Raw genomic sequence first — 24,067 nt, 5'->3', positions numbered from 1 at the left:
CTTAATTTTGCCATGTTAAGAACCATAAAAAACAAGGTTATTGTATGTTCTGCCTGCCACTTACAATTTTATGATATTGCAGGTAATTTGTAGAAGTTCTCAGAATACATCTATAATGTTTTTAGCACCTGCCTTTTATTCTCTTTTCATGTGGTATTACATCACATAAGATGATAGAGATTCTTGGTATCTCAATACCAAGATCTGGTAGCAGATCACAGAACAAGGGAACAACTAGTTATGAATGGAATAGTGAAGCCTGAGCTATTAGCTGTGTAAGTTAACTCTGGTGCTATTGATGAGAACACTTTCCATGCAGAAATCTTGGTTTATTTGCCAAACAACAGACACTGCTTTAGAGCTAGTCCTTGTGACTATTTAGGGTGGTTTCCATCAGGATAAAGAGGAGCTATTCACCAAACACACTTACGCTGTCTGCTGCTGACTACACTTTCCTGTACAAGCAGAAAAGCCTTCCTTGGATTTTCATCCCCACTGAGGTGTTGGCAGATAATCCTATTTTATGTGACTAGGTAGCAATGAGAACCAAGGAAGATAGTGTTTCCTTCTGAACGTGAATTTATTTAGCAAAACGTTGTGTCACAAGTTCTCACCAGGGCATTCAAAACCTTGAGCTATTTGTTTGCATGATATAAGTACCCTTTCTGTTAAATTTCTTTGATAGACATTGATTTATTTTTTTCTTGATAAATTAGCAAGTGGTTACCATGCAACATTAAACAAATACAGAAAAACTAAAGAAAAAAAGCCAATTATGATCTCACCAAATATCAAATTGTCACCAAATATCACCTAATATTACAAGTATCACAAAGCAAATGTTGCTAGAGTCATCATCTCTAGTGTTCTTCATAGTTTTAAGTGGCTTGTTAACATTCCTTAGATTAAAACATAAAATCTGGTGTTAAAAGTCTTTTACATTCTTTTTTTCTATTTCTGTGAAGTATAGGCCACTCTATGAAACTCACAATGGTTCTCCTGCCTCAGCTTCTGAAGTGCTAGGACTGTGGAAGTGACTCCCCATATCCTGTTTGTGTTCTCTTTTTAATATGTGTGTAATATATTAATAGGGAAACCATAAATTATTTAGTCTTTCCATTTCTGAATAATGCTTAAGATATAAGGGTTAAAAGGTTTAAATCAACGTAAAAGAATTTTTACATATTCTAACTATGATATTGGTAAACATTTAAATTATCTTTAAAAGAAAAGCTAGTATGTTAGTATAATGGATTTAACAAAAATAGTGACATCATTTTTTAAAAAAACTATGGGTTGTTTTACATAATATAATCTTTACAATTAAAATATTAATGTTATTTTAATGGAGTTTCCTAAGTAAGAAAAATAATGTATCCTTTTTAATAATGGAGCACTCACATGGAGCCCAATCTTAGACAAAAAACTGTGGGCAATCAAGAAATACTGACAGAAGGAGAAATCATCTTCTTTGGGAAGAGTCCCCCCAATTGATTATCCAATACCAAGTGGTCAGCCCCAAGCCATATACATATAAGTAATGGATATAAACTGACCAGGATGTATTTATATATAGGAATATATTGATAACACAATTAGGAAAAAAGAATTTGAAAGAGGAAGCAAGGTGGGCACATAGGAAGGGTTGGAGGAGGGAAAGTGAAGAGGAAAATGATGTAACATTTTGATTTCAAAAATTTTATAAACAATATAAAATGACATAGGTTAAAATATTTTAAATAAATGAGTATATAAAAACTTTGCATGCAGAATGCCTGCAAATTTGTGTCCATAGCTGTCCTTCAAAATAGAAGGGAATGGAGGCACTTTAGATACCTGTTGATTGATGAATAGATAGTGAAGATGTGGCACATATACAAAATGTAAGAATGTTTGTCTATTAAGAAAAAGCAAATTATGAAACTTGCAGGGAAATGGTTGAAATTTGCACTATTACTGTGGGCGGAGCAACAAAAGCCCCCAAATGCAAACACCTCCTGCTCTCTCTCACAGGAGCCTAGCTTTGACTCTTGTGCAAGAGTACCTGAACAAGCTAAGAAGTGAGGAACAAAACAGTGGGCTGTATTACATTAAGGAAGTAGGAATAGTAGAAACTAGGTAGAGAGTATAGAGACGGAATACGGTTGATGTAAATTATTTAGGCAGTGCGTGAGTTGAGGATACGGGGATCAGAATAGGTAGAGGACTAACTGGGACAAAGGGGACATCTTGAATTTTGCAGGAAAATAAATGGAGCTAGAAAACATTATTTTTGAGTGAGGTAACCCAGACAGAGAAAGACAATTATCACATTTACTCACTCATAGGTGGTTTTTAAACATAAAACAAAGAAAACCAGCCCATAAACCACAATCCCAGAGAACCTAGACAATCATGAGGACACTAAGAGAGACTTATATAGATCTAACCTACATGGGAAGTAGAAAAAGACAAGGGCTCCTGAGTAAATTAGGAGCATGGAGATCTTGGGGGGGGGGGGTTGAAGAGGGGAGGGGACAGGCAGAGACAGGAGTAGAGAAAAATGTAGAGCTCAGTAAAACTCAAAAAAATAAAAATAAAAAAAGAAGTCATTTTGAAAATAAAATATGTCCACTTCTGCAATGGTGGCTTGACAGTTGTGGAGTGCAATATGAATGGATTAAAAACCCATCCTATGGAAGGAGGGGTGACCAATGCTTCCTACTCTCTTCCTGGCTAACTACTTGAGGTATGGGAAGGTTGGAGACTGATGCATGTAATGGATTGCTACTGGTCAGTAAAACCAGCATAAGTTGAAACTTCCTACTAAATACCTCTGCTGTCACAAAAGATACAAACAGGTCCCGACCTCAATCAGACAAAACAGCCCTTATAATTAACTGCGGTAAATGCTAGGGCATAGGTGTCTAAGATACAGAAAATAAGGAACCAACATTTTTTTTAAATTTTTTTTTTATTGAAAAAAGAAGAAAAAAAACATAAACAAAAAACAAATTTCCACCTCCTCCCAGCCTCCCATTTCCCTCCCCCTCCTCCCACCCTTCTCCCCCTCCTCCCACCCTTCTCTCCCTCCCCCCACTCCTATCCCCCTCCCTCTCCAGTCCACAGAGCAGTCCGGTTCCCTGCCCTGTGGTAAGTCCTAGGTCCTCCCCCCTCCGTCCATATCTAGGAAGGTGAACATCCAAACTGGCTAGGCTCCCACAAAGCCAGCACATTAAGTAGGATCAAAACCCCGTGCCATTGTCCTTGGCGTCTCATCAGCCCTCATTGTTCGCCATGTTCAGAGAGTCTGGTTTTATTGGGCAGCTGAGGATTGGGAACCTGAAATGTCCCTATCCTAGAGCAATACTGACGAATATCTTGCATATCATCATAGAACCTTCATCTGGTGATGGATAGAGATAGAGACAGAGACCCACACTGGAGCACTGGACTGAGCTCCCAAGGTCCCAATGAGGAACAGAAGGAGGGAGAACATGAGCAAAGAAGTCGGGACCACGAGGCGTGCACCCACCCACTGAGACAGTGGAGCTGATCTACTGGGAGCTCACCAAGGCCAGCTGGACTGTGACCGAAAAAGCATAGGAACCAACATTTAAAAAATAATTTATACCACCCTTTTTATTGCTCATAGAACACTGTGGGAGAGGAAAATATGTAATAAATAGAAGAAAGGACACCATTAGCTACACTTCATACAAATATTGTAATCATTAACTCACAACAACTGTAGTTACCTGCTCTGGGACCACAAAGATCAGCCCTATTAACTTATCAATTCAGGAAAGGGAAAGAATTCATAGAGCTGTAAAGTTTACCTTGGAATTTGTAACTATTAATAGATTCTGATGGAGGAAAAGTAATGTGAGATGTCCTTCTGTATATGTGTTGCTTTTATTGGTTAATGAATAAAAATGCTACTTTGACCTGTTACAGGGCAGAATAGAGCTAGACAGGAAAACTAAACTGAATGCTGGGAGAAAGTAGGTAGAGTCAGTGAGAAGCCATGTAACTACTGCAGGAGACAGATTCAGGAAACTGGATAGAAATTTACCAGTAGACCACAATCATGTGGCAATACACAGATTAATATAAATTGGTTAATTTAAGATGTAAGAGCTAGCTAGAAATACACTTAAGCTATTGGCCAAACAGTATCGCAATCAATACAGTTTCTGTGTATATATTTTGTGTCTGGGTGGCCAGGAAACAAACAAGTAGCCCCCGCCAACAGGAATGTCCCTGTCTTTAGTTGTGCACTTTCTGCTATGCCTGCCAGTCTCCAATGGATAATCCCAAACCCACATTCACACTAGGTAATATTGGTGGATTAGAGAATAAAATAAGCAGACATAAACATGCAATAGAGATTTGTAGGGACAATTCATGACTACAGTCATTGCCTGCATTTTTAACACCATGAATAGACTCATTAAAGAATCCGTGCAAAGGGTATGTAAAGACCACAGCTAGAGCATGAGGATTCTGCTGAGTTCCTTGTAACAAGAACACAGATTTCAAATGACTTGAAAAAGAAGAGTAAATAGAAGATGCTATAGTCACTTAACTATCCCAGTCTTTAACCAACTGAAATTGTAACCAGGAGTACCAAATGCTTTGCAAGATCATCACAGATCAGTTGCATATTATTGCACTGTGGTTATATAGTTCTGAGCCTGAGGCTATCTTGTTTGCTTAAAAGAAAGTTGTAATTGGAGGTAGAGATTTAACTCCAGCATCAAGCACAGCAAGTAGTAGACCTGTCATCTAACAACATCTCTAGCCTTCCTTTTACTTCCTAAAAAAAAAAAAAAAAAAATGAAAGGTCATCACAATGTATTGTCCTGGTTGATTTTGAACTTACTATCCCCTGTGATAACACATTCAATGGCTAGGGCTTCATGTCTGTGTCCTCAGGCCTGACCAAAATAAAAGGAATTTTATTTCACCTAATCAAAAGAAGAATACCCAATATATGTGTGCATCCTAAAGAATACAATGATCAGAGTTACTTTCTGACTTATAGCTAAAGTGCATATTTATTTTGACTACATTTTGCTCATTATTTGTGTGACCTTAAACAAGTTGTTTAACCACCACTTAGCTTCCTCTGTTATGGAATTGGAAACCTGAAAATATCTCTTCCACTGTTAATGGCAGTCAAATGAAATGACAAGTGTTATGTACCAAACACATTGTCGTGGTCTAATGATTGTTGTCTATATTCTCCTAGAAGGGCAGCCTCCACCACACCCCCTTGTGAATTATTAATGCCACCTACTAAAGTGGGAAGAAGTGGGAAGTTTTAATTCTCAGACTTCCAGAGCCCCCATTATTTGATGCCTAGTTCGAAAAGCACTGGGGATTGAAAAATCTTAATCTGCTCGTCTATCTCTTCCTCCAGATTTCACAAGTGCCCAAGATGGAGAGAGTGAGGTTGAATTAATGCCTGATGAGTTTGAAGAGAAACCAGGAAGGGAAAAGAAACACTCGAACTTCACCTTGTGCAGTGTGTGTAACATTCAACTGAATTCGGCTGCTCAAGCACAAATCCACTACAATGGCAAATCTCACCAGAAGAGACTGAAACAGCTGACCAATGGCACACTGAAGAACGGCAATGGTAAGATTCGTCAAAGTATGTGGTTAATTTTATATCATCAGTTTCTGGTGTGTGTCTGCATATGTGAAGACGGAAGAAGAGAACAGGCTCTTATTTAAAATCAAGAGAAAATTATTTTAAAAAATGGTTAGTACAGTGCCGTAAGCTGAACAATTTCTCCCTGTAAGTGGAAAAACATTGTATTTTGTGGCTGTATGAGATTGTTAGCCCAGGGAGTTTCTAGAATTTGAAAAGCATTGATGCAGTTTTTATGATGTTTACTTTTGATATAGATAGATTGACAGATGGATGTTCCTTTATGATGCGTATGATGACAGGAATTCTTTATGTTTGCTTTTGATAGAAATGGGTGCAAATGGATGTTCTTTCAGGATGCACATGAAAGAATGGGGTTTTAAGCACTTGAGGAGACAGATATGTTGTATCCTGTTGACTAGTATGATTGTAAATTATGTAGGTTAACATATTTCTTCCCAAAGAGGTGTTTAATTCAGTAAGTATGTTGTTGAGATTTGTAGTGGCATTAGCAGTTTGTTGGACTATTTGTCACTGTTATTTTTAAGTAGGTTCTGATTGTATGAAAACTCGTTTCTAAAAATTAAATACTCTGAAAAGCAGATGCAAGTTTATTAGCAAATAAGAAGAAGCAGAAAGAAACGGACTGACTTTTGTAGGGGGTACTTTAAAGAACTAAAGTGTAATAACTACAGAGATAATTGTAATGTTGCATATAATCAGATATTTCATGTTTGGTCAGTGGAATAAGAAGTTTTTCTGACCATAAGGCTGAATCTCAATGTGTGTAGTTATTGGATATCATAAAGATGTCATTCTGCAGTACATTTTTGGTAGGTCTAAACAAGGGAACATTTGGAAAATAGCATCTCCTTCAACTGTGTCATGCCTAAGTTTGTGTGTTTCTGTCCATGCATATGCCTATATGTTCTCATGCTAGAATATTTCATTGGAAAGAATTTCAGATTTTTCTTTCAAATGGATATCAGTTTATCAGTGATGTTGTTTGTGAAGAATATATAAAAAACAGAACTTAAAAACTGAACTCTAGTAAAGAACATAGCCTGAACCTAGAAAGCAATATACTAACATGATGGTTGAAAATGTACATACTGAGGTCTTTGCTTAATATTGCTTAGGAAGAATGTGCTATTTAGCATCAACTTCTAGGTCAACCAATATTCCCCTAAATGACAGAATTCAATCCCAGACTGATGGTTTTTCAGTATTATTAGGGGGGCTGGTGTGGGCTGCTGTGTTTTATCCTCCTGCCTTGACAGTCACACTTCTTTAGGATAAATAGCAGCTAGTACAGTAGAAACAACTAAGGCACCAACATACCTGATTTATTACCCAAACTAGATCCTGCTACAAAAAGAGGCCAAAGATTTTCAAACTATAACACAATGCATGGATTTGCTCAAGTTTGATATTTATAATAATCACAACAGTGCTCTTATTATGTGTTAGTTTGAACTAAAGGCTTTAAAAGTATATGTTAATATCCTCCCAACCAGCTTGAAGAATAATCAGTTCCTTATTATGTAGATATGGAAATTAGCAGTGACATTGACTGACTTTAATGCTGAGGAGAAGATATCTATTACTTGTTCAAACCAGCAATCAGAGCATCTTCTCTTCACATAAATATCTGTACTTCTAGGATCTACTGTTTCTCCAAATTAATATTGAGAAGTACTGTGATATTCTCTGTTCAAATGGAGAAATTATTTCTGAAAGAACAGAGAAATTGAAATTCTATTGTATTCCTCCGAATACCTTAATCAAATGCTATACACCAACTGAAGTTTCTCTTTTTTTTTTTTTTTTTGTTTTTTTTTTTTTTTTTTTTTTTTTTTATTTAAACTAATATTATAAATATTTATTTAATTACTTAAAATTATTTTGTGTTCATTAAGATTTGCTTTATGGCAGTTATTTTTTTTTTTTTTTTATTTTTTATTTTTTTTTATTTATTTATTTATTAAGGATTTCTGCCTCGTCCCCACAACCGCTTCCCATTTCCCTCCCCCTCCCCCGATCAATTCCCCCTCCCTCATCTGCTCGAAGAGCAATCAGGGTTCCCTGACCTGTGGGAAGCCCAAGGACTGCCCACCTCTATCCAGGTCTCGTAAGGTGAGCATCCAAACTGCCTAGGCTCCCACAAAGCCAGTACGTGTTGAAACTTGGATATAATACTTGCTGCTCTCATATTCATGGGTACCTTCCTTTTAAGGGTAATTTCAGATCAAATGAGTGGGACTTGGCTCTCCTAGAGCTCCAATGAATCATCGTTGTGTCCCCTCCCCCCCCCCCAGTGGTCAACATAGTAACCTAAAATGCTTTAAACAGTAACTAGCTTAAGAGAAACTTCAGTATTCCTCATAGCGGACAATGAGGAATACTGAAGTTTCTCTTAAGCTAGTTACTGTTTAAAGCATTTTAGGTTACTATGTTGACCACTGGGGGGGGGGGAGGGGACACAACGATGATTCATTGGAGCTCTAGGAGAGCCAAGTCCCACTCATTTGATCTGAAATTACCCTTAAAAGGAAGGTACCCATGAATATGAGAGCAGCAAGTATTATATCCAAGTTTCAAGGACTTAAATAATTGGAAAAGCTTTTCAAGGCAACAGTGTGTGTTTCATTGTCTATGAAAGTATGGCAAGGCTGTCCTTAGGCAGGGTCTGTTACTGAGGAAATTGTAACTAAAGTGTATATTGTAAATACAATAAATAACACAGAGGTGTAACTTGATGTGGAACAAAAAGCACTGAAATGCTTTTTGTCATTAATTATAAGTTTGTATGGACTCTAGTCCATGGAATAGGTTTATATTGAAGGAGCAGGTTATAATAACCACTCAATAGAGTTCAGATCTCAGTGAAGTTCAGCCCTGGAGCTTCCTCCTAAGAAAATTGCAACATCAGCAAGATTTCTAGCTGCAAATAATAATCAATTTATCCTAATTTGCAAAGTCTTAAAAGAACAACTGTGTTTGCTGTACAATAATCCTCTTGTACACTGTAAATATATGTCACATGAACTGATTTAATAAGTTGCTGATTGGCCAGTAGCCAGGATGGAAGTAGAGGTTAGGTGACCAAACTAAGGATGATGGAAAGAAGAAGGATGGATCAGTAGTCGCCAGCACTATGAAGAGGGAGCAGGACATGAAAGTACCATGCTAATAAAAGTACTGCCACATGAGACAATATAAATAAGGAATATTAGTTAACTTAAAATGTAAGAGCTAATTAGTAAGAAGTCTGAGATACCGGCCAAACATTTATAATTTATATTAAGCCTCCAAGTCAATTATTTGGAAAGCGGCTGTTGGTTATTTGAGAACAGGCAGTCAAGAAAGAAATGTCTGCTTACATATGGCGTTCCAATGTGTGGCTGAAATTTCCACATAAGACCTAACAAAGCTTAAAGGATTCTAAACATACAAAAATGGGAGTCAAGCACAGCTTCCTAGTAATTATCTTTTTGCTGATAGGTTCTGTTTGCTGGCAGCAAGCAAAGACATGGTTCCTTTAAAAAGTGACTTCCTGGTTCATGCTGGCAGCAGGGACAGCTCTTTTGAGAAGTCCTGCATTTGAATGGGGTTTGTGAGCAGTAGGCTGCATGCTCCTTGGGAGTGGCATGGATCTAGAAACTACACCAAATTTGGGGTAATAAACATGACTCCCAGAAGTGGAAGTAAATATACCACCACCATAAGACTAGCCTGTCAAGGAACAAAGGAATGGGGTAGAGCCAGCCACCAAAGCCACTACTTAGTAGTTTAAAGACTCATGTGTCAGCTAAAGATGGAGATACGCAGTAAAGACAGATTCATACAAAAAAAAAAAATCCCTGCTAAATGGGTAAATGGGTTATAGTGTGTTGAAAAAAATATATGTAGGCTTGGGAGAGAAAGGAAAAAGGGTGAAAAAGTCCTTTAAAAAATGGAATCATAAAAATTATAATAAGCCATGTAAAGATGGGAAATACATAGAATCTGGATACTGTATGTCATTGTGTTGTCTTTAAGTTTTTTGACTACTAGTGAACAAATGATAAGAGATATTTGATTATGAAAGTTGCTAGATTTTTTAAACCAACTTGTATACTTTAAAAATATCTAGACTTCAAGATTTAAGTCAAAAAAAATGTTACTTTGGGAAAGAATTTCTGCTGTCATTTCCATAAGAAATGAGAGGATATGGATTCAGTCTGGATTTAAAAAAATCAGATTTGATCATGATAGACCCTCTGAAAATTCTCTGTTGTGAGTGGATGGCCCAGATGATCCAACATTTCAGAACCTCTCTGTTGAAATTTCCTCTGAATTCTACATCCAGAATAGCTTCAAAGTTGCTCACTGAGATGATGCAGTCTCACAGAATACTTTAGTGAGGATTTGACCATAATCCTAAATTTTCTAAGAATCCCCCAAAGATTATCAGCACCCCATAGTCAACAGGAAGTAATCTAGAGAAGTACACTCACATTCCCAAAGATAAATTATGAATGTTTGTCATTGTTTAGAGGATTGGTTACAAGTTGTCATGGATAATGGTCAGGAAAAAAGCTGAACAAAGGAGATTATATTCAGGAATCTCATTCTAAAAAGAAAAAGGGGGATATAGGAATAGGATAAAAGAAGGATGGATTAATATATTTAAGTGAAAAGTATCCAGAACCTGTGTTTTCCTGCAACACTGCCACCTTGGGTGCTAGGTTGTACCAGACAGTCCTAAATCCTTTTCTAAAGAAAGAGAGCCCTAGCCTTTTATATCACCATGACAAGTAAGCTACTGTTTTGCATTAGCACAGAAACAGATCTTTTACACATGCCCCCATTCCTCCAACTGTAAAAATGTACCTTTTAGCCTTGTTGGGAATAAGAAAGGGCATTCTATGAACCTGACATATCTAGTAATGGTTACTCATTTTTTATACAGACATGGATTTATGCATGTGCTTAACTACTACACCTTTTAACAAATATTTATCTTTCCTTACATTGTAAGTGTGTGTGGGTATGTGCTCTTGCATGTGTCGGATACCCACAGAGACATGAAGATGGTGTTGGATCCCCTACAGTTACAAGCATTTCGAGCTGCTCAGCGCAGGCACTGGGAACTGAAACCAGGGCCTCTCTAAGAACAGTACCCTTTCTTTTTATTTTTAGATGCAGAGACATATCTACAGAACCAGTCCTTTACATTATTAATAACAGAATACCATATTATATTTTCTAGAGGGGTATAAAATAATTTTATTCTTCCCTTCCATGTTTTAAATATAACCATTGCAAACTTCTTCCATCTTTAGATAAACTTTAGTTTAGATTTCAAAAAGAAGAGTACTAAATATACTGTGGCATAAAAAAATGTGTCATAGGAATATTACCTGAATCCATCCATATATACACACATATATGTGTGTGTATCTATATGTAATATATATAATACATAGGTAGATAGATAGATGCATATGTACATACATACTTACATAATTTGAGTGTTTGGTTTAATTGACTATGTCTTATGGTCCAAATAAAATAATAGACATTCAAGTTATGGCCAGTATTCCTTTAGGTATTTATAAAGGAAAAGTGTCATTTAGTCTTGAATGATTATAAGATACCATGTACATGTCTTCCTTTCTCCCTCTCTTCTACTGGATTTCTGGAGCTTGACCTGGTACTTGGTTATGGATCTCTGCATCTGGTTGCATCAGTTACTGAATGAAAGGGCCAATGGTGATAGGAAGAACTGTGAATAAAATTTTAAAAATATGTATCTATATATATATGAAGATATTATATAATTATGGACATATGTTCTCTATAAAATACAGTAAAAATTACTAGAGAGCATGTGATCTAAAATGTGTCTTCTGTGTTTGTGAACAAAGGATAACACTTCCCATGTCATCTTGTTTATTAGGGAAAATTATCTTCTAACACAGAGAAAAACTAGCTGGCATGCGGGAGTCAAAGCGAGACTTCTTTGCGGTGCCTGATAGTGAAGAACTTTGGGTAAAACCAAATTAAAACTGATCGTGTGTTCCTCACAGATTGTACAGCAGCATCCTCAGCCTCCATGATTCCTTCTGTCAAATTGAGAGAGCTGTAGGCCCTTCTTGAGAATAGTCCCCATCAGCTGGGACACGCCCCTTCCAAGCTGGAGCATCCCATATCCAATACATGGTTACGACTGTGGTACAAAGTTGTAGTCTTTTACTTCAGCACTGGGAGAGCATCTCTGAAAGGCCTGCCTGCCAGATTGTCTGGTGTCTTGATGAAATAATGACACAGTGACCTTACCCTTTGCTGAGGCCCTGGCTGCCTCCTGCCTTTCTTACCCTGCTTTGCCCCCAGAAAATCCTTTCAGCTTCTGTATCACAAGAGTCTATCTGGGAACCCACAAGTGGATCTCAGTTTTAACAATGTGCACAATACCAAAAACAGTTAAATAGTTTCCCTATAGTTGGTTTCTGTTTGATGTCTTCAACATCAAAAGTGCAAAGGAATGAGAAAAGGACTAGAATCAATTTCTCTGGATATTTCGTAAACATCATCTATGGAGTTCCAGTAAACGGGCATCAAAAATAAGTACAATTACACCTGTTTCACAAATTATGTAGCCAGGATCCAAAGGACTGAGATTTGCCAGTGTTTTCATTTATCTTTAGAAATGCTGATGACTGTATGTTAATGATATGCAGAACCCATCTCATTATCATCAGAATTGGGATGTATATTTGGGTATTTCCACATGCTGTTTAGTTTATGTCATTTCTGAAATAACTTAACCTAAATTGTTACAAAGAACTGATGATTCCTTTAAATTTTCATCAACAACTCAACTGCTAAAACATCTCGAGCAGAAACAAAATCACATAAATAGAAACTTTGCTAATTTCCTCTGCACATCTTATATCACTTCAGAAATGTGTGTATCTTTTCTTTTAGCACAAACTATTTGCGATGAGGTAAGATGAAACCTCCCGAGTGGCCATTGGGAGTTCTAGAGTTAAAAGTTAACTGAGTATGTTGACTGTCAATTTTCAGAAGCCCTGTGGGTCACAGCTCATGAAACCTTCAGATCGTAGGAATTACAATAAGGAAACCTCTTTACAAAAGGTTCTGAGTTCATAATTTGACTCATGAATTTTGCAACTTGTGATTTTTTTATTATAAATATTACATTATCAATTTATGCTGTGCTCAAATGAACAAAAGTAAATTTATCTTAATCAGGAATACTAAATTTCTAGCAACAATTCATCAAGTACACGATAAATATGAGTGAAAAATATAAAATGCATAGTCTTATAAACATACTCTATACTGTGACATAATAATGCTTGTTCAGCACAGATTTTTATGATATGTAATTTAGAATTATTGGTTGGCCAGATGATTCATCACGTAAAGATCCTCACTGCCAAGCCTGATGATTCAAATTTGACCCATGAAAGTCAAATAGTGGAAAGAGAGAGAAGCAGCTCTCCAAAGTTACCTATACCTGCCATGCATGCTTTGTTCTTCACACAAACACACTTCCTGTATTCAACTAAAAGAATATAAAAAATTATGAAAGTACCAAAAGAGGTTAAGAGTTTAGATTTCTGATTAAATGTAGACTTTCTACTCACATTTGTATTTTCTTAGTCCTGTAACATAATATGCAGTAGAAAATCTTTATAATCAAGTATAAAATGCAGTATTAAAATATCAAGAGAAAATTTACCTAAAATAAAATTAAATATTGTAATAAAAATATCTGTCATCTGTGAAAACACTTTGAAACACATATAATGAAAGTCACAACTTTTGAGATGTGTAAAACTTTTGTGCCCAATTAACTTCATTCAGCCATCTGTGCTCACCTTGGGTAAGCTGGTTGCCAATGCTAGCTTAAAGGACCGAGCAACACACTAACCTAGCTTTATTATAGTCCCGTATTCATTGTCATATTTGACTTATGTTGTCAATCCTAATTTTCTATTTTTGTCTGTAACTGCTATCGAATAATTCAGTTTTATCTACAGTCAGTGTCTTGCTGCTCGTTGTTCCTTTCCATGTAAATCTAGGGTATTTCTAGTTCATATACCCTCTTCACATTCAATTGTACTTCACTTAGCAGAATAGCTAAGTGCATTTGTCATTTCTATTGTCACGCACCGCTTACTTGTCTTTCACATTGATTACCCCAGATGGCGTTAAGGTGTCAGGGAACTCCAATTTATAAGATTTGCGTTTTCTGCAATACCGATTGTTATTGAAAACACAACAGTCCCAGAACCTTCTAGTACCTCCAGCCCTGAATTTGTAGCACAGACCTATCATTTATATATAAATTTGTCTTACCTTTTGATCTTCAAGGACTGTTTATGCTTTTGTAGACTATCAATAAACCAATGGAACTTGCCAGTACATTTGTGACTTCTCAGTGGTCTCTTCTGGGGTTTTATTTACTAATGCAGTGTCTTACTCAATGGTGCTCACTTGCATTAGTGTGTAACACACTGAAGAACCCTAATAAATGCCATCACTCAGATCAGTGTAGGACAACCTCCAGTGCCATAGTGAGTATCATCACCCACATAAGCATGTGACACACCGAAGAGCCATAGTGAGTATCATCAGTGAACCAGTGTGTGACACCATCCCGAGCCATAGTGAGTATCATCACCCACATCACCGTGTGACACACTGCTGAGTCATAGTATCATCACCCACATCAGTGTGTGACACACTGGTGAGCCATAGTATCATCACCCACATCAGTGTGTGACACACCGAAGAGCTAATGTAAGAAGTATGCCTGTGTTCAAACTTCCATCTGTGATCAAAATGAAAAATGCTAAAATTAAATTAACCCAAATTATGCAAAAATGCATTTTGTTTTCATTGTGGTTCCCTAATGTTTTATCATCTTTTTTTTTCTTTTAAACACTGCTTGGCCCCTTAGTTTCAGCCTCTTAACTCATTTCTACTAATCTCTTTGATGCACAACAAATGCTGATTTTTATGATGCTCAAATTTTGAGTAAGTTATGAGCTTTAGTTTCGAATTTTCTATTACTCAAAAGAAAACATGATTGCTTTCAAAGGGTAAGTTCCATTTGATGGCTAATTGGTTCTCTCATCCTGATATGTATTATATATTTCCAGCCACCCTGAGATGATGCTCTCAGTGCTAGTCCTGGACCCCCACAAGAAGAGAGGATCTAGCCTGTGACCCCCTTTGCTCCCACTGAATGCTATCTTCTTAGCAACATCAAAAAATGTATAAAGACAGCCATCTGGGACTCTACGGAGTCATCATATCTCCATCCTTGAGTTGTAACATTTATCCATTTTATGTATGGAGTGATTTAACACTACTCTAAAAGAATATGGAGAGTAGCCAGAAGTGCTTAAACCTACATACTCATTCCCCACTAAAGACATCAATTCAGTGGGATACACAAAGAATTGCTGGATTCTGCAAATGTTGAAACAGGTCCATCAGACAGATAACTGTGAAGATTTCGATGGTAAAACTACCTAGATGGTTCGCGCTTTTTTTACAAAGTAAACCTGTCAGGTTTAATTGTCAAAAGCAATTGCTCTTCTGAGGCTAAATTTGTTTCTACTCATTTAAACACACACACACAGACAAACACACACACACACACACACACACACTCAAGCATATTCACATGAACTCCTTTTTAAAGTGTTTTATTTTTAATAATGTTATTATTTTTATTTTATCTCCATTGGTATTTTGCCTGCATGTAGGGCCAGTGTGAGGGGAGTCAGATTTCCCTGTCTGTTATTACACGTGGATTCTTAGTGTTTAGCAAGATAGATGACACCAACTAGAATTTTGAAGTATTTATACTTTGTTTAAATAGTATTCAGTCTAAACTCTGACTCTTTTATTGATTGTCTAAGAAATATTTGACAATTACATTCTGTAGTTTAGCAGGAGTAGATAGGTGGTCTTAGTAGGTGGTTCTATCTTTTAAGCAACAGGGTTGCATTTGAAGTGATGGTTCCTGGGGAAGAAAGAACAAGACATTGTGGCAGACACGATGATCCTCCTGGCTGAGATGGACACTGTTTAGACTCATGCTGGTAAGCCACAGTCAAGTGGCAATACACATTAATGGAACTGGTTTATTCAAGATGTGAGAGTTAGCCAATAAGAAGCTAGATATAATGGGCCAGGCAGTGTTTAAATGAATACAGTTTCTGTGTAATTATTTCGGGTGTAAGCTAGCCGGGTGGCAGGATGCAGCCCGCCACTCCTCTTTACAACAAGACATACTTGAACAGACTCTACAGAGTTTAAAACTTTCCCAGATGCTTTACTCTGTTCTCTTGTGGGTTTGAATTTGACCACTTAGCATGCATGACTAAAGACACAATTATGAAGCACAGAAAATAACTCAGTTGGGTTCCCTTAAATGAAATCATTGTATACTAAATATAGTGCACACTGTACAACTGGAATCCTATTTGTTAAGTCTTGTTCTACAGCAGGCTTTGAGTGCTATGCTTTTATTTAGAATGAATGGAAAGAATACTTTAGATTAGGAAGGTTGCACCGAAAAGAAAACTAGAATCACACTGTAAAACAGAATTTTACACTGTTGTTTTTCATTAAATTCACTAACTGTCCCTTAAGCAACTGCTCTCCTAATTGGCAATTACAACTCCACAATTCAGAGTATAGGTTAGACTTCACTGTCCATAGCCAGGCAGGAATTCTCTTCCCTCAGGCACTGACTCTATCACCACCACTAAAGGGAACTTTACTTAGATCTCTATCTCTCTATAGAACTCTGGATTTAAAGGTTGAGGAGAAATTTTGATCATACAGAGAGGCAGATTAGCAAGTAGCTAACCTTCTCCCCTAGCTCAAGTCTCCCAAAGAAATTGAGCATCTTTCTGCTTAACTCCTACCTAAGAATCCTAACTACCTATGGTTCCTCACTCCCACTTCCTGTCAGCTAGTTGCTGGCTCAGCCTCCTGACCCCAGGTTAATTTTATTTAATCAAGCACATGTAACACATCTTTGCATCATTAAACAAATATTCCACAACATAAATGAATGTAACTCATCTTAAATTAATATTCCACAACACTACACTTTGAGGTCAGGCAGGACTAAGTGAGACTCTGTATCAAAAACAAAATGAAGCAAGGATAAACAAATCCTGTATCCAAGTGGACGGTTTATAAACCATGGCTATGCTGAGCCCAAGTTGCACTCGCTCAATGAAGAAAGAAAATGGGAAATCCTCAGAGCAATTTTTAGACAGCATGCTTACAGTCAGATGAAGGAAGGTAGCTTGAGGACTTTGTGGTACTCTCCTCTTCAACTCTATATCCACCAAGGGAGAGCTGTGGTTAACAGTGGTAATGAAGAATAAACAAAATATCTATGTGAAAAGCATAAAATATAACTTTCATTCAATAAGATAGATGTGTGGTTGCTTTTATTCAAAGAATTCATTGGTAATAACTTGGCTTTCACGCATACATATTCCTTCAGAAGTGCACTTGTAGATTCAGCTATAGCTTGATTGTTCATGGCTATTTATTAAATAACATTTGTTGCTTGCAAAGACTTTTGTTGTTGTTAAGGATTAGAAAGGACATGTGAATGATAATCAAGGTATTGTTACATATTATTTTAACTGCTGAGTCTATGTTTCTTCGTGTGTGTGTCTGTGTGTGTGTGTGTGTGTGTGTGTTTAGGACTGACAAATTGGGATCAGATAATATATCAGATGTCTTATTCCTGGAGAAGACCAATTTTCCTTCACTCACTAGCCATCAATTGCTAGTAGCACTTCATTTTTGAGTGGGTCTTCATTAGATTCTTCCCCATCCACACTGGCATGTCAGCAGGTGTTGCAATTGTCAGTAATTTTGCTTAAGCTACCATGTTGTTTGTTGAGCTTCTGTGGGTGCAACTTTACTGTCTTGTATAGAAGATGCTATTCCTACTGGGATATATGGCCTATTAACCACAACAGTGACCAAAATAACTGGAAAGATATTCCTCAAGGTAAAAGAATGACACTTATATATTAGAAGTAACCAATGGCTACCTAATCAGATTAAGAGCCTCCTCAGTAGGTAGAATCTGATGCCTGGTACTGTAAACCTGACAAAAGTTCCACAGCTGATGAGGCCATGGAGCCTAAAGGAGAACCTACTACTAAGCCTTTGCAGCATCAGTATTACCTATAAGAACATTCTCAAGACTTTTCCTTATATCCATGATGAGCATATCTAACCCGTCCATCATCAGATAAGCTTCTTCTTATCACAGATAGAGACCATTACAGAAATTCACATGTAGAAACTTCTTTTCTAGATTTGTACTTGTTTTAACTCTTCTGATTTTTTTGTAAAGCACATGCAAAATGTAACCAAACTTATTATGTGGACCTCTGCATCTCCAAATGTATTCATTGTCAAGTTCATTATTCATGACCCTGAGGTAAAAACTAATATGGCGTTCTTGAGTGTTTCTTATGAGGGTTCATTATCACTCTTCATGGAAGGCTAAAAGGGAGAAACTGAGGAAGAATTCTTGTAAAGATGACAGTTTCTAGAGAAAATGTGTCCTGCAGTATTAGCACTTGGAAGCAAGTATCTAATGTCACCGACCTCATTCATCTGTTCTGTTCCCTGAGGAATTCTTCATTGATTGATGGCTACTAAAACCCGAGCATAAGTACAGTCCTTAGTCCTCACAGATGGGACCACTGTAGGCAGTCCGTAGGAATAGCTCCAGGATATGTACTGAACATAAACTACTTATTCACTCACATTCTGACTTCATGCATGCATGCTTTTGCTCAGAGCTTCAGTGTGCCTACTCCACTTTGTGCTTTTGCTTTGTGTTCCACATCAGATGTTAGTACACATGCCAAAAAATCTGACCTTTATTTCCGAATATAAGGGAGATTGACTTCTTTATGTTATTATTATAATTGTTATTATTGAAAATAGTTTGCTCTCTCATATAATACATCCTGACCACAGATTCTCCTCCTAGTTATCCCTACATCCCTCTCCCCCAAACCTATCACCTCTCCATTTCCTTTCAGAATAGGGAAAGCTCTCAAGAAACAACAGTCAGCCATGATAAAACAGTAAGCAGGAAAATTAAACAAAAACTGGGAAGCACTGCTTAGTTGGAAGTGAAACTAGAAGGGTCACATATATTATACAATAAATTCCTACAAAGACCGAGTTAAAAAATAGGCTCTGCTTTTAGTGAAAGCACTAGTTAAGAAGAGCTTGAATGTTGAGCACAACAAAAGTGGAACAATCAATCATTTTCAACAAAACCCCATAATAATTCAATGAGCAAAGAAAGGATCCTGTCAGAAATAGAGGTGTCACTTAGATAGGCTTGAATGTTTTACAAGTTTCCTTCTAGTGCTAAGTCCTTTTGTATCTGAGAAACATGTTCTCCTCTCACCACCCTTCTGCTGAGTAGCTGCTACCCAATGATGCTGTCTGTAAAGTTTGTCATCATTTAGCCCCAAATAGTTTAGATTAATGTGACAATCCAAGTCTCAACGTCTTCCTGTTTCTACATGTCTGCCTCCCTTTTCTCTCTGACCCCATCCACTAATGGATCACAAAGATCTCCTTGAGACTTATTTCCTCCAGCCCATGAAATCAGCAGACGTTCTGTGGAATGCACTAGCTAAACAAGCCATAGAAAAAAGGTTAGCTAACTGAAGGCCTCCAATACTCCCTCCTCTCCTCCAAATCCAATCCCTTAGTCACATCTTTAGTTCTACAAAAGAACACTCATTGCAGCCTTCCTCTCCTGACCTTCCCACAGACCTTCCCCTCCTAACCTCACTCATTGCTTTATACCAGGCTCCAACGATAGTAGGAATTCCCTAACACACAGGGCACTCCTGAAAGAGAAGCTAGTAGGCTGACTGCAGATCTTTACCTTTCACTCTGCTACTAAAGATCTAATTCCTATTTTCATCTCTAGAGCTGCAGACGAACACCAATATGCCAGAAGAAAATGAATAAACACCTTAGAGAAATCCAGGAAAATGCAAACAGTAGAGGGAAATGAACAAAGGTGTTCAAAACCTGAAAATGGAAATAGAATTAAAAAAGAAAACCCAAGATGAAAAATTCTGGATATGAAAAATTTAGGAATTCAAACAGGAACTGTGGAGGCAAGCCTCTCCAATAGAATGCAAGAGACAGAATAGAGAACCCCAGGTTTTGAAGATACATGTGAGGAAATGGATGCCTCAGTCAAAGAAGATGACAGAACACATCCCTAAATTCTGGTAAACTATGAAAAGACTAAATTTAAAAATAACAGGACAAAAGAAAGAGAAATATCCCAGTTCAAGTCTGAGAAAATATTTTCAGCAAAATCATGAAAGAAAAATCAAAGAAAGAGATGCTTATAAAGGTACAAAAAGAGGTTAGGACACAAAAGAAATTGTATCAGAAAAGAAAATCTATATAGTAAATAATAATCAAAAGATTAGATATACAAAACAAAGAGAGAATGGTACAAACTGCAAGAGAAAAGACCAAGTGACATATAAAGGCTTATCTATTAGAATTACACCTGATATCTCAATAGAGACTCAAAAAGCCAGAAGATCTGGGAAAGATCTGCTTTAGACTCTCAATAGACCATGGATCCCAAACCAGGCTATGATATCCAGCAAAGCTTTGAGTCACCATAGATAGAGAAAATAAGACCAAATTTAAGCAAGACCTATCTACAAATTCAGCCTTACATAGGCACTAGAAACAAAACTGCAACCTAAAGAATGTAACTACAACCATGAAAACATAAAGAATAGACATTTATTGATTAGCAAGAGAAAAAGAAGTCTTTTTCTCTCTCACAGTCATACACATGCACACACAAGCACTACTACTATCAAATTAACAGCATCAACAAAGTAACAGCAATCAACAATCATTGATATATCTCTCAACATCAGTAGCAATGAAAAGGCACAGACTAAGAGAATGAATATAAAAATGGAATAAATGCTTCTGCTGCATCCAAAAGACACACCTTAACATCAAGTATAAACATTACCTCAAGTTGACGGGTCATAAAATTATATTCCAAACAAATGCACCTACAACCTGTTATAGACATTTTCATATGTAATAAAATATAATTCAAACCAAAACTAATCAGAAGAGAAAAGACACTACATCAAAAGAAAATCCACAAAGAGGATAACTGTTTCCATTCTTAATGTCTATGCCCCAAACATAAGGACACCTAAGTCTGTAAAAGAAATGCTACTACATGTTCCATCACATATTGTCACTCATACACTGATAGTAGGAGACTTCAATACACTCTCTTACCAACAGACAGATATTCCAGGCAAAAACTAAATAGAGAAATGAAGGTGCTAACATATGTTATAAACCAAATGAACCTAACGGATATTTATAGAAAATTTTACTGGAAAACAAAAGAATATTCCTGCTTCTCAGTACCTCATGGAACTTTCTCCAAAATCAAACACACACACAAACCCTGTAGATCTCAGAGATCTCTCAACAGCACCACTGAAAGTTCTAGAACAAAAAGAAAAAATCACACCCAGGAGAAGCAGATGGAAGGAAATAATTTACTTGATGGTTGAAACCAATAAAATAGAAACACAGAAAACATTTCAGAGAATCAAAGAAACAGAATTGGTTCTTTGAGAAAATCAACAAGATTGACCAGTTCTTATCCACATTAACTAAATGATATAGAGGGAGACTCCAAATTAACAAAATCATAAATGAAAGGAGGGACGTAAAAACAGACTGTGAAAATTCAGAGAATTATGATAAAAAACTTCAAGTCTCCGAAGAAAGAAATTGAAGAAGAAATCAGAAGATGAAAAGTTCTCCCATGTTCATGGATCAGTAGGATTAACATAGTAAAAATAGGCATTCTACCTTAAGCAATTTACAGACTCAATGAAATTATCATTAAAATTTCAACACAACTCTTCACAGAACTTGAAAGAATAATTCTCAGCTTCATATTGAAGCTAAGATAATTTTGAACAATTAAAAGACTTCTGGATTTATAAGTATTCTGATTTCAAGTTGTACTACAAAGATACAATAATTACAAAAAAATCATGGTATTAGCAAAAAAAGAAAGAAAGAAAGAAAGAAAGAAAGAAAGAAACTGATCAATGGAATTGAATTCAAGACCCAGGCATAAATCTGCACATCTATGGACACATGATTTTGATAGAGAAGCCATAAATACATACTTGAAAATAAACCAACATTTTCAATAAATGAAGGATACTAGGAGAACAAGGTCCTGTAAATCAACCAATCATATAAACTCACAGAGATTGAAATAGATGAAACCTGCTCACATCTGTACCAGGTCTTCTACACATATCATGGCTTCCAGTTTAGTGCTTTTATGGGAGGAATATGTGAATGAGTGGGTCTTTGAATCTTGTACCTTCTCTTGGGCTCTTTTCTTTCTATTGGTTTATCTTGTCCAACTTCAAAAGATTGGGTTTTGTTTGAAAATACTATATTTGATTTTGTTATGCATTTAAAAAAATCTTATCTAAATTGGTAGTAAGTATATGTTTTTAAATAATTAACTCTTTCTAAGTGTTTATCTTTTTTACTTTATTATCCAGATGATTTTGATAGAAGTGCTAGTAGTTTTCTAAAACAATAAAATATTTCTTGATTTATCAGTGATAGTTTCATCAATCTTTGTGATTTTTCTATTGCAAGATGCTCTAGAAATGGAGTCATGCAGTACTGATTGCTTTGGGAATGTCTTTTCACTTAGTCAAGATTATGAATTTGAAGTCCACAGGAGTTGTTTGTCTCGGTAATCAACATTGCTACATGTCATGTGGTCCAGTATGGAGAATTATTAATTATGGGAAATCATTTTTAAGCTGTGTATATAAAGCTAAAGACATATGGCATATGAAATACATAAGTAAATACTATCCTGTAGGAAAAGACTGCTAGTTCATTTCCTGGCCACCTAGACCCAAATAATAACACAGAAACTATGTTAATTACAACATTCTTAGGCATATTTCTAGCTAAATTTTACCTCTTAAATTTAACCCATTGATATTATTTTTGTATATTTCCACAAGGCTGTGGCCTATCGGTGATGGAGGAAGGTCATTGGTTAAATAAAAAGAAACTGCTTGGCCCTCATTGGTTAGAAGATTGGTGGGAGGAGTAAACAGAACAGAACTCTGGGAGGAAGAGGAAGTGAGCTCAGACTCCACAGCTCTCCTCTCGGGAGCAGACGCCTGAGAGAGACGCCATGCCCGGCTCCCGGGCAGACACATGCCATGAAGCTCCGACCCAGGATGGACGTAGGCTAGAATCTTCCCGGTAAGACTGGTGCTCACAGATTATTAGAGATGGGTTGATCGGGATATCAGAACTAGCCAGTAAGGGCTAGAGCTAAAGGGCCAAGCAGTGTTTAAATGAATACAGTTTGTGTGTTGTTATTTTGGGGCATAAGCTAGCCATGTGGGCAGCCGGGGTGCTGGGGACGCAGCCCCGCCACTCTTATTACTACATATCAGTAAGGTTCTGGCTGGTGTGGCATCTGGCCTTTTCTCCTTTGGCAGCTATGTGGCATCATCTTGACTCTTCCTATTCTCTTTCTATATTTATGTTCGGATTTCCCACCTGGCTGTACTCTGCTAAGCCCGTTGGCTGAAATAGCTTTATTCGCTAACCAATAAAAGCAACACATATACAGAAGGACATCCTACATCACTGTCCACATTTAAATGTTATAGAATGTCTAAACAAATATATGATAGGAAATATTCTAAATTCTGAAAAATTCTGAAATTTGGAATACTGCTTGTCCCAAGAATTTCAGATCCAAGATATTCAGTCTATTGGAGGTTTTTTCACAAGATTTCACATAAAAAGAAGTATTTTAAGGGAGGATTATAGGATTTGTTAGAAAGGCCTGCACTTTTAGGCCTGAAATAAAAGCCCCAATCTGACCAGGCCTCCCTGAAAGCTCTTTCTAAGATGGAGAATTAAAGACTAGTTTTTTGCTGTAGTGACAGCTCTCTGTGGTATCTGGCTTCTCTATACTCTTTGTCAATTATGGTGTGTTGACCTAAATTTTATTATATAAAACTTCCTACACACCTCTAAAATGTTATAAAAAGTCAGATATTCTCTTTGTTTTGGAGATTGGTCTGAGACTCTTCAGAGAGATAGACTATTATCACTGTTGTGGTCTCGGTCTCTCTTTTTATCTATTTCTCTCCTTTCCTCCCTCCCTCCCTCCCTCCCTCCCTCCCTCCCACACTCTGCCAATCTATCTCTAATTCTCACATTTGATAAAGCTCCACTCCATTG

General features: G+C 36.8%; 1 protein-coding gene across 1 annotated transcript in view; it reads left to right on the top strand.

Moving 5' to 3' along the window:
* Positions 1–24,067, top strand: part of Znf385d (zinc finger protein 385D) — a 910,681-nt gene that overhangs the window by 204,094 nt on the left and 682,520 nt on the right. The window contains exon 2 of the mRNA XM_041662856.1: positions 5,405–5,623. Within this exon, the coding sequence (XP_041518790.1) occupies positions 5,405–5,623 (219 nt within the window). The remainder of the gene's footprint in view (positions 1–5,404; positions 5,624–24,067) is intronic.

This window comes from Microtus oregoni, unplaced genomic scaffold, assembly GCF_018167655.1.
Source record: "Microtus oregoni isolate MIOR12 unplaced genomic scaffold, Mior012 000013F_ref0000133, whole genome shotgun sequence".
Taxonomy (NCBI): domain Eukaryota; kingdom Metazoa; phylum Chordata; class Mammalia; order Rodentia; family Cricetidae; genus Microtus; species Microtus oregoni.
Note: the sequence above shows the minus strand (reverse complement) of the source record. Positions and strands in the feature narration are given on the sequence as shown.